The sequence below is a fragment of the Platalea leucorodia genome, assembly GCF_965183815.1.
Source record: "Platalea leucorodia genome assembly, chromosome: 7".
Taxonomy (NCBI): domain Eukaryota; kingdom Metazoa; phylum Chordata; class Aves; order Pelecaniformes; family Threskiornithidae; genus Platalea; species Platalea leucorodia.
The window spans coordinates 73,688,094-73,698,424 of record NC_138829.1 but is presented as its reverse complement, the minus strand read 5'-3'; the positions used below and the strand labels follow the sequence as shown (position 1 = coordinate 73,698,424).

At 63.2% G+C, this 10,331-nt stretch overlaps 1 protein-coding gene across 6 annotated transcripts; it reads left to right on the top strand.

Moving 5' to 3' along the window:
* The first annotated feature begins 6,482 nt into the window (after positions 1 to 6,482).
* Positions 6,483 to 10,133, top strand: LPXN (leupaxin). 6 transcript variants are annotated; one of them, XM_082317765.1, is made up of 9 exons: positions 6,483 to 6,781; positions 7,652 to 7,800; positions 7,941 to 7,990; positions 8,347 to 8,452; positions 8,526 to 8,675; positions 8,767 to 8,940; positions 9,013 to 9,094; positions 9,307 to 9,455; positions 9,540 to 10,133. In XM_082317765.1, the coding sequence occupies exons 1-9, from the start codon at positions 6,769 to 6,771 to the stop codon at positions 9,804 to 9,806; spliced, it is 1,140 nt and encodes a 379-aa protein (XP_082173891.1). In that variant the 5' UTR covers positions 6,483 to 6,768; the 3' UTR covers positions 9,807 to 10,133. The 6 variants fall into 6 exon arrangements, with proteins under 6 accessions (XP_082173891.1, XP_082173890.1, XP_082173889.1 ...); XM_082317764.1 differs by having other exon boundaries at positions 7,935 to 7,990; positions 8,350 to 8,452; XM_082317763.1 differs by having other exon boundaries at positions 7,935 to 7,990.
* The last annotated feature ends 198 nt before the right edge of the window (positions 10,134 to 10,331 follow it).

Sequence of the window (10,331 nt, the reverse complement as noted above, 5' to 3'; positions counted from 1 at the left end):
CGGGGCGGCGCGGCCGCGGCTGCTGCGCGCTGCCCCCTCCCGCCCGCCCGCCGAGGCTCCCCCGCCCGCCTCCGCCGCGCCCAATCACCGCCCGCCGCCCACCTTCACGCGGGGCCGCGAGGCGACCCACTTCCCCCGCGCGCCCGCCAATCCGCGGCCGGGAGGCGAGGGACGGCCCCGCCCCCGGCCCCGCCTACCCCCTCCCCTCGGCCCTCCCGCCTTTCTCCGCCGCTCGCGCGCCGCCCGGCCAATGGGCGGCCGGGCTGCGCCGGGGCCCGCCCCCCCGCTGCCGCGCGGCCAACCAGCGGGCCGCTCCCCGGGCGCGCGCCGCTCCGCGCAGGCGCCGCTGGGGCCGCCGCGATCGCGCTCCCGCTCCCCCCCCGGCCGGCCCCGCCGCAGCGCCCGCCCGAGCGCGGCCCCTCCGCCTGCCGCGCCGCCCGGCCCGCCGCCCGGCACGCCCGGCCGCCGCGCGGCCCGCCGCCCGGCCCTCGGCACCGCCGGGCTCCCTACCGCCGCCGCTGCCTGCGCCCCTCCGGCCGCCCCCGGGTCCCCTCGCCCAGCGGGCGAGGCCTGGCAGGGGAAGCCGCTCGCCCCCCGCCCCGCGCGGCCGCTCCCTGCCGCGGGGCTGCGGCGCCGCTCGCGGTTCCGGCGGGGCCTGGCGGCGGGGCCTGCTTTTGGCTGCCGCTTCTCCTTTAAGAAAAAAAAAAAACGCCCCGTCGGGCGGCGGGTGAAAGTCGGTGACAAAATGGCGGCCGGCGCAGAGAGGGCGGGGCTTGCGGCGGCCGCCCCGCCCACTTCCGTCCGCCCTCGGCGCATGCGCGCTGCCCGCCGGGAGATGTAGTCCCCGCCGGCGGCGGGACGGGCGCGGCCTGGCCGGAAGCGGCCGCGGGGCGCGCCGGGAGCCGGGGCTCCGCCGGGACGGGCCCGGCCCGGCCCGCCCCGCCCCGCCCCGCCCTGCCCAAGGGCCCAGGCAGCGCCCCTGCACCCGCAGGGTCCCGGTGACAGATGAGCGCGACCGCTGCGTCCTCTGCCCGGGAGCGGGCCGCGGCCCGCGGGGCTGCGGGCCCCGTGCCGGCGCCGCCCGCCTGGAGCCCCGCCGCACCCCGCTGACCCGCACCCCCGCGGGGGAGCTGCGGGGCAGCGAAGGGGAAATCTGCCCCGCGCCGGCACCTGCCCGCCTTCCCTGCGGCAGCCGGGGCTCCGTCCCAGCGCCGCGGCTGGCGGCCGCGCCGTGCCGTCCCGCGGGGCCCGGGGCAGGGCCCTGCTGGAGGGCCCGCTGTTGTCACCCCCAAAAACTCGGTTACCTCCCCAAAGCAAAACCTTCCCAGTGCCTGACGCCACACGCCCCCCGCCGAAGCAGCACTGTCACGTAAGAACCACACGGAACCCAAAAGCTTCGAGCCCACGAACACCGAAGCTACCACAAAGCAGTTCTGTGTCCCAGTCTCCACTCCATCCCCTCCACCCGGTGTCAGGACCGGAACCGCAATCCGGGGAATCTCCGCGGCTGGCGGTGCCCTCAGACCTGGACGGATCCCTCCTAGTTGCTGAGGCTGCCTCAAGACCAAGGGAGCCACCTCCAGAACTTGCCGCAGATCCTTTGGGCAGCTCCAGTGCAGCTGGGATGCTTTTGGCACCGAGGATGCCCTGCGGATCTCGAGAGCTGTCTCTCTCACTGGATGAAGCAGTTGCCCCCCTGCCAGCGGTCTCAAACAGCCGCTATCATCCCCTGTGACACAGCGTCCCCTCGCCAGCACTGGGTTGTGACTCCTCCAGCTGGAAGCCAGGTGTTGCCTTCGGGGATGGGGGTTGTTGCCATGATTCTTCTGGAGAGGAGGATTTGGCTGCTCTTACCTACCATTTTAGAACAGAAGAACACGAGGGTAGTACTGCCACATCAGAAAATCCATCTTTACCCCGGTTGTTGAAAAGATTGGCTAAACTGGTTGGATTTCATTTAATTCCATTCCAGGAGTCAACAGGGAGTCTCACTGATCGGTATCTGGATCAAAAGCCCTCCTGCAGCAGAGTTGCCATGCCCTTGCATCCTACCACGGACAAGCTGGTAAAGAAAGTGTGGCAGACACCCACGCCGTGCCTCCTGTGTCAAAGGAACTTGAGAGAAAATACAGCCTCCCTGAGGATGCGGTTGGTTACATCTCCCAGCCTGTACACGAGAGCGTGGTAGTCAAGGCAGCAATGGCAAGGGAGAAGGCGGGCCGGGAGCGTGGTACTGCACCCCAAAACCCAGAACTGCGACGCCTGGATTCATTTGGCCAGAGGGCTTACTGGCCCACGGCTGCAGCCCTTCGTGTCGTGGACTATCAAGTCTACGTGACCAGAGGGCAAGTTGAGCTCTGGAGGAAAGTTTCTGTGCTAGCAAAACGTCTGCCACAGGACCAGTGTCAGGCCTTCCAGGCCATCATTCTCGAGGGCACGGACCTGGCTGGGCATCAGGTGCGAGCAGCTGCTGACGCAGGGGATACGGTGGCGAGAGCCGCTGCCCCGGGAGTGGACGCACGGTGGTCTGCTTGGCTGCAAGCCTCCAGCTTCCGCAAGGAGGTCCTAACAAAACTTGAGGACTTACCCTACGCAGAGGAGAATGTCTTTGGGGAACCGGTGGAAGGTACTTTACAAAAAGCCAAAGAAAGGCAGGCCACGCTGCGCTGCTGCGGTCGGCGTCCTGCCCCTCGGCCCCCTGCACTGGGGTGGGAAGGGGAAAGCTCCTCTGCATAAGCCAGCTTTCACATCCACTGTTTGTTTCAAGGGTGTGCGGTGCCCTTCTGGGAAGGGTGCCCCACCACAGCAGCAGCATGAGGTGCTCTTCATCCCCTCTCTACAGACAGCAAAAATAAAAGGGAATTCAAAGAGCCTGAGGCATTTAGCTGGTAAATCGTGTTTGGGAAACTGATACCCACCAGTGAGATGACTCGGTTTGCCTTTTGAGTTTCAAGTCCTAAGCTTTATTATGTATGACTAGAAAACAAAAGTGTGTCCAAATCTCCATTCCTCAGTTCCCGAGAGTGCTCTAATAAGCCATCTTATTGTGGAGAACCGCATAGGGTCTGATTCCTCTTGGCAAAGACCCCGGGCTGTGGGGAGGAGGAGTACCTCCTAACGGGGAAGTTAAAGAACTAGAAAAGTTCGAGATACTCGCACAGGGATTCCTTCTGTCCCTTCCCGACCAAGGCAAGAGGCTGCCGATTCAGCCTCCTGCAGACGCTGCAGCAGCATGCTTTCTCAGCAGCGGTGTTTTTTAAAGGCGATGTACAAACCTTCTCCGGATTTGGTTACCTGAGTGGTTTGAGGCTCATTTTCAGCACACAGGCAGTTCGGCTGGCTCTTGCTTTTTGTCAGTCCAGTGTCAATCTGCTAGTTTTCTTTCAATTGAAATGTTTCTCTCTCTTCTCAAGAAGGAAATCTCAGCAAGAATTTAAGTAATGTCTGCTACTGCTGTTTGTATTGTAAGTGGCTGAAGATATTCCTTCTCTCCCCAAGGACTTGTCCAGCTGGAAAACTGATTGACATCACTTTCCAAACTAACTGTTCTGCAGCAGTTAACCCATACTCTCTGCTATGAAATGACACTGCATCTATTCTTAAATAAAACCAATTTTATTTCAAACTAGAGAGTCTCAATGTGGGAAGTTAGTCTCAAGCCGCTGTCGTGATTGATTTCTCCTTTTTAGGCAAGGCATGGTGTTGCTTAATGCTCGTTAAAATAGGTTGGCTAAGCAAACCATTGCACGGAAATACAGCCCAGATCAGGACACAGCTCAGCCATTTCTATCTGTTGGGCTTGTGTTTTATAATGGGAAATTTTATAACATGAAGTTACAGCTCCAAATACTTGTTTACACTAGGGCTCACATTATCACTGGAGGGGAAGAGTAAATCACTGAGAAGTCTAAAAATAACCCGAAACCTTCCGCAGACAGGAAGGTTCTGTTATTTGCAGAAAGGGAAGTGTCTGATGCAATGATCCTGTCTCGAAGTAGCCATAAGGGAGCGGTACAAGCAGTGCCTCACCTTGTCTTTTGGGTAGCTCTCAGCATTGCTTGCCCCGAAGTGTGTCACGGGACTCGCAGTTTAGTGTCCCGCCTGGCTTTTCCCGAGATGGTGCCTTGCTGGTCCCCGCTGGGGGCAGGTAACAAAAGAGCTGTCACCAACGCGGGGTGTCCGTAATAAAGTGAACCTCGGCGTGCCAGCTTGGTACAAAGGGGCTTAATTCAACCCTGTTCCGCCCTGACGGTGCAGATGGGATCAGAATGGGTGAGAATGGGTGGCCGAGACCGCGACAGCTTGACCCGTGCAGCAAGCGTTCGTTCCTCAGCTGTGCAGGGCGCTGCAGCTCCCGCTGCGCCGGAGCTCAGTGGGCTCGGGAGGAGCAGGCTCAGCCCAGTCGTCGACAGAGCCTGCGGGTGCCCGTGGATGTTTACAGGTCCCGACTGCAGACCCTCTGCCAGGTGCCGACAGATGGCTGCATCCCGCTGGTCTGCTGCCACAGAGACCCGCTCGCTGTTGTTTGGCCTTGAGGTGAACCTCTCCTTCCCCAGGATCTGTAATATTTCCGAAGCAGCCACATCTTGTGTTTCTGGGCCGTTTTGTGGAAAATCACGCACCTGGAGGCAGTGCAGTGCTTGATTGCAACCCTTTCTTTATGGATCTCTTGAAAGCTCTCCTGATGAGGCACAGAGCTGCCACGGCGAAGCTGCGCACAGAACTGGGGCTCCTCTCGCCTGGCAATGCTGGGAGAAAAATGAGGCTTATTTGGCTTTATCTGGAATGCTTTATTTTTTTCTGAACAAGCCTCTTCCCTGGGGATGAAATGGAGGGCTGGCAGGAGAGGCAAAGCCAGAGGGTATGGGAGCGAGATCACAGCGGTACCCACAGCGTGGGAGGCGTGGCCCAGGCGAGACATGGCAAGGAGCGTGGCACACCCACAGGAGAAGCAGCAGGGAGCCAGGGGCTCTGGCTGCGTGGCTCGTAACTTTTGCTCCCAAGGCTTTTTATAGCATCCTTGAAACCTCCAGGTAGCCTGAACTCAGGAGGAGCCTAGCAAGGGTGCTGTGAATCTTGCAGGCTTGCGTGGGGCTGGTAGCCAAGGTGCCTGAGATGTTATCCATGCACCCAGAAGGCGATGCCTCCTCCAAAAACCCAAGCAAGAGCACAAAGGACACATCAAGCCATGCGCGTGCCATCTAGGATTAGTGACCGGACCCGGCTCTAACGAGAGTGGGGCAGGGATGTTGCGATGGGATGACAGACCAGCAAGGGGGAGCGCACCAGCAGCAGTGTGGGGTTTGCCGCAGGTTGGAAAAGGAGCTCTGGGGGAGAAACGGGAGCCGGAGGGTTGTGGTGGGACAGGGGGAGCATCCTGGTGCCACGCTCTCCCGCCACGTCATCCCAGATGTCTACACCTCAGGTCTGGGGCCTGTTTTGATTGCGGGCATCATTGCACTGCCACCTCCTGCCGTTCCCCTGTCCACTGGTGCAATGAATATGCCAGTTCCTTACATCTCTCCACTGCAGCAGCCTCCGCTTCATCCCACCACCCCAGATTACTAACAACTAGTCCGTTGGAGCTGTTCCAACATCCACTGGCTGCTCTCAGCAGTGCCAAAAGATTTCTCTGCTAAAAAGCCAAGCCGTAAATATCACTAGATCACCCTCACAGGAGCTGGGCATCGGTGGAGGCACGAGGGATAACAGCAGGTCCGTCTTCCCAAGTGGTCCCAAACAGCGAGGGACCCGTGCCTGCGTCTCGGGGCCAGGCAGACTGCCATCTCAACCTGCGTCTCTGCCAGGAACACCTGCGTTGCTCCTGCCTCAAGACACGTATTCAGGTGCTCGTGGGCTCATCGCCTGAAACGGCTGCATGGGGAGCCCGGAGACTGGAGCCGTCTAGCTCGGGAGAAGCAGAAAAGTCCCAATGGTGGGTAAATCGCTCAACTTACCAGCACAGATCACTGCTCCGGTCTGCTGCTGGGTGTTGTGCCTGGCCAGCGGTGACGTGCTGAGCGGGTATATCCCGATGCCTGTAGCGTCGTGGCTGAGCTGTACCCAGCAGCTGCCTGTGTGGCACCTCTGGGAAAACTTTAAGTGGCCCAAAGCATTAACGCAGGGAGAACATAGCATAGCCACCAGCTTCGGCAGTGTCACCACCGCCTGCACTGCTGCAGCGAGCCAAGTCCTTGCACTCACGCTGGCTCTAAGTGACACAAAGGGATTCATCGTTACCTGGAAATCCAAGATGAGGCTCCAAAAGCATCCCCCAAAAGCCAGGCTGTGTTGGAGCATGCCGGCACCGCGGGTCCTGTGCCCGCCTCCGTCACACGGTCACAAATGCATTTCCACCCGGCGCAGGGATGCCATCCCTCATCACATGTGGCTGGTAGCTTCTAGAAAGGGCCTGGGTCTGCAGGACACATGTGCTCTGGCTTCCAGCCAAGAAGCACAAGGAGCTCGAATGTTTTTGAGTCAGGAGCTCCCTGGACAATCTGCTGGCCAGTTCTTCCCTCTCCAGCCCCAATCCTCTTGCCCCAGCCTCTGCTACCGCTTTCTGCCTGCTGCCCGTCACACGTGCTGCACAGCGCACAACCCACAAAGGAAAAACCCCAAGCGACAAACCCCAGCCCTGGGGGCGGGCGGAGGCGAGGCCGGAGAGCAGAACCGAAAGCCTGCGCAGCCCAGCCTGCCAGCTCGCCGCCCTGCAGGCGCTGCCCCAGCCCCAGCCTCCCGGCCGCCGGGACCCCATGCCGAGGCAGGATGGAGGATTTAGGTAAGCTGGGCCCCTCCAGAGCCGGTCCCCTGCCCAGGCTTGGTGCGGGGTCGTGCCGTTGGCGGCTCGGGGGAGCCTTGTCCTTCCTCTACCTCGGGGTCAGGTAGGGATGCTGCAAAGGGGGCAGCAATGGAGCTGCACTCCCTGCTGTGCCTCCTCCCATCTCGGGCCAAACGGGGCCCAGGTGGCTGAGCGAGCGCTTGGCTGAAAATGGAGAGCGCTTGAAGGCAGGAAATGGGTTGCAGCAGCGATGCAATGCTGGCTGCACGCAACGGGGCCGAGCAGCCCGAGGATGCGGAACAACATCCAAGGGTGCTGGGAGTCATCCCTGGGCCGGGATGGGGGAGACGGGGTCAGGGAAGCAGCCATGCTGCGGGGGGCACCTCCCCTGTTTCCCGACGTGAGGGCAGCGAGATGCCGAGGGACAGCCAAGGTGGCAAGGTAAAAGCGGAAAGAGAAAGCGCTTTGCCCTCCCTGTGGGAAGCGCCGCTCTGGGTGCACAGAAGGCACTGAGGTTCAGCTCTCTCGTGCCAGGGCTTGTGCTGGGATGAATTTAAGGGCTGGTGGATGTTTCTTCATAAGCCAGAGATGGTGTGCGGGGGAAGCGGGACCCCGGTTGCCAGTGGTCCCCTACACTTCAGGAAGGCTGTGCAGTACGGCGGGTGCATCCTGCATTGGGGATGGGGGTCCGGGTGAGGGTGCTCAGGGCCACCACAGCCCCTCGGGGCCCTGGCACCTGGCTGGCAGAAGCTGCTACGATGCTACTTTTGCTCCTGAGATTTCAGGAGTGGCACAAAACCGCTTGGGGGTGTGCACAGGCAGGGAGGGCAGCCAGTGGCTGGGGTGCCCGACCCCGGTCTCTCTGTGCAGATGCTTTGCTGGCAGAACTGGAGCAGAGCTCTCACCCAGCCTCCAAGGACTGCACGCTGCAGGCACCGAGCTCCTGCAAGCAGGATCCGGCCACAGCTGGGCCCCCAGCGCCCCGTGGCCATGAGCCCCCTACCTCCGCGGCCCTGAAGGTAATGCCTCAACATGGTGGGGCTGGCGGCTGAGGCCCTGCTCAGCTCATGACTGGGGCAGTGGTGCTGGGCAGGCAGCGAAGGGTGCCAGGGGGGCACCCTGTGGGCTCTGCCGCAAGGGTTTGTCCTTCCAGGTGCAGCTGCCGCCTCGGGCTCAGCCTCCAGGAGAGGTTTTGAAGACAGTGTACAGGTAAAATGCGGCCATGGGAGGGCAAAGCCAGCTGGGGCTACCGTTTCTATCGCTTGGATGCGTCCTCTGGGGTCACCTGGCCTCCTGCATGTCCCCCCAAAAAACAGGTCCTTCAGTGAGCTGGGGTGGGGGTTGTATCCTGCATCCCTGCAGCACTGCTGGGGTGAGGGCTGGGCTTTGAGCAGCCCCCTCCCTGCCGCATGTGGCCACCCCTGCCAGCGTGTCCCCAGGGAGGGTCCCTGTCCCCTGCTGTGGCCGATGGGGAAAGGGCAGCGTCTTGCGGGGGTTCCCAGTCCCAGGCACCCTCCAGCCTCCGGGCGGAAGCCACAGCATCCCTCGCTCTCTGCTGTGCCCAGTAGCATCGTACCGGTCCCACAGCCGCTGCTCCCCTCGCCTCCACCCACGGCGGCCGCCCAGCAGCTGGACGAGCTCCTGGCCGACCTGGGCCACATGCAGAGCAAGGTGAGCCTTGTCCCGGGGGAAGGGCGGTTGGGGGCCTAGCCCTCGCCCAGCCCTCACCATCCTCCTCCTGCAGCTAGCGGCTGTGGGGCAGGGGGCCGGGGCTCCAGCGGAGCCCTTGCTGGACAACATGCTGGGCAGCCTCACCCGGGACCTGCAGGAGCTGGGCATCACAGCCGCTCCCGCTGGCACCTGTGCCGCCTGCTGCAAGCCCATTGCCGGCAAGGTGAGCCCCCGCGCCCCCGTACCGGCGTCCCTCTCCCCTCGGCTCACGGCATCCCCTGGAGCTGCTCTCGCTGCCCCCCGCCTCCTCGCAGGTGCTCACGGCCCTGGGCAAAACCTGGCACCCCGAGCACTTCACCTGCGCCTGCTGCGGGCAGGAGCTGGGCGGCCAGCCCTTCTTTGAGCGGGGCGGGCGGGCGTACTGCGAGGAGGACTACCACCAGGCCTTCTCCCCCCGCTGCGCTTACTGCGCCGGCCCCATCCGTGAGGTAAGCCCCCCGGCCTCCCACGCCCCCCCCGCCGCCACCGGCCGCCTCGCCTCACCTCACCTCTTCCTGCAGAAAGTCCTCACGGCCCTGGACCAGACCTGGCACCCCGAGCACTTCTTCTGTGCCCACTGCGGGAAAGTGTTCGGAGATGACGGTATGTCCCAGGGGAGAGGTGTGGGGGTCCTGCCCCCATTGCCCCCACTCTGGGTATCCCCCCCGTAGCCCAGCCCTTCCACCCGTTGCCCCACCCGACATCCCCCCGTGCTCTTTCCCTCGCCTCCGACCCTAGGCACCCCCGTGGCCGTGTCCCACCGCCCCCCGCCAGCCTCCCCCAGGTGGGCGCCCATCCTGACGCCCTCCCCACAGGTTTCCACGAGCGGAGCGGGAAGCCGTACTGCCGCCAGGACTTCCTGGCCATGTTTGCCCCGAAATGCCAGGGCTGCGAGCGCCCCGTGACGGACAATTACCTGTCGGCCCTGCAGGGCGTCTGGCACCCCGAGTGCTTCGTGTGCGCGGTGAGTGGGTGGCGGCCCGGTGGGGACGCGGCGGTGAGCGCGTACCTGAGGCTGCACCAGCCTTCCTCGTCTCCTTCCCCCCAGGAGTGCCTGAACGGCTTCGCCAGCGGCTCCTTCTTCGAGCTGGAGGGTCGGCCCTACTGCGAGCTGCACTTCCACCAGCGGCAGGGCAGCATCTGCCACGGCTGCGGCCGCCCCGTGACCGGCCGCTGCGTCACGGCTGCAGGGCGCAAGTACCACCCCGAGCACTTCATCTGCGCCTACTGCCTGGGCCAGCTGCAGAAAGGCAGCTTCCGCGAGCGCGGCGACAAGATGTACTGCCAGGCCTGCCACGACAAGCTCTTCCTCTGACCCCCGGCACACAGCCCCTCTCCCTGTCGGAATTGTCCCTGGCATCTTCCCTACCAGGCCAGGCATCCCCGGCATCGCCCCTGCTGAGCCAAACACCCCTTGTATTGTCCCACCCACCAACGTCCCCGGCCTTGGTTCTGCTGAGCCGAAAGTCCCCAGCACCGTTTCTGCCAAGCCGCAGATCCTGGGCATCGTCCCCTCCGCCTGAAGCAATAAAACACCTACGCCTGGCCCTGCCTTTGCTCTGCTCGCGGGTGGCTTTGGGGACAAGGGTGCAAGGCAAGGTGGGAGGGCTGGAGCCCCCCCATAGCCAGGTGCATCCCTCAGTGCTCCCCACCGCCCATGGGTGCCTTGGGTCCCCATCTCCCAGGGTGCTGCAAGCCAGGGGTGCCTCCGCCCCGGCTGCCTTCCCCTGCAAGGCAGAGAGCAGCCCCGGCCTCCCGGGGGGAGCAGCCCCGGCTCCAGCCCTGCTGCACCGCGGAGGAGGTCGGCGCCGCCCCAGCCCTGCGTCACCGCAGGCCCGCA

Coding starts and splice junctions, on each gene's coding strand:
- LPXN (XM_082317760.1), top strand. CDS start 8,048: ATGCGTCCTCTGGGGTCACCTGGCCTCCTGCATGTCCCCCCAAAAAAC. Junction 9,095..9,306: donor GAAAGTGTTCGGAGATGACG/GTATGTCCCAGG, acceptor CCCTCCCCACAG/GTTTCCACGAGCGGAGCGGG. Junction 9,456..9,539: donor CCGAGTGCTTCGTGTGCGCG/GTGAGTGGGTGG, acceptor CCTTCCCCCCAG/GAGTGCCTGAACGGCTTCGC.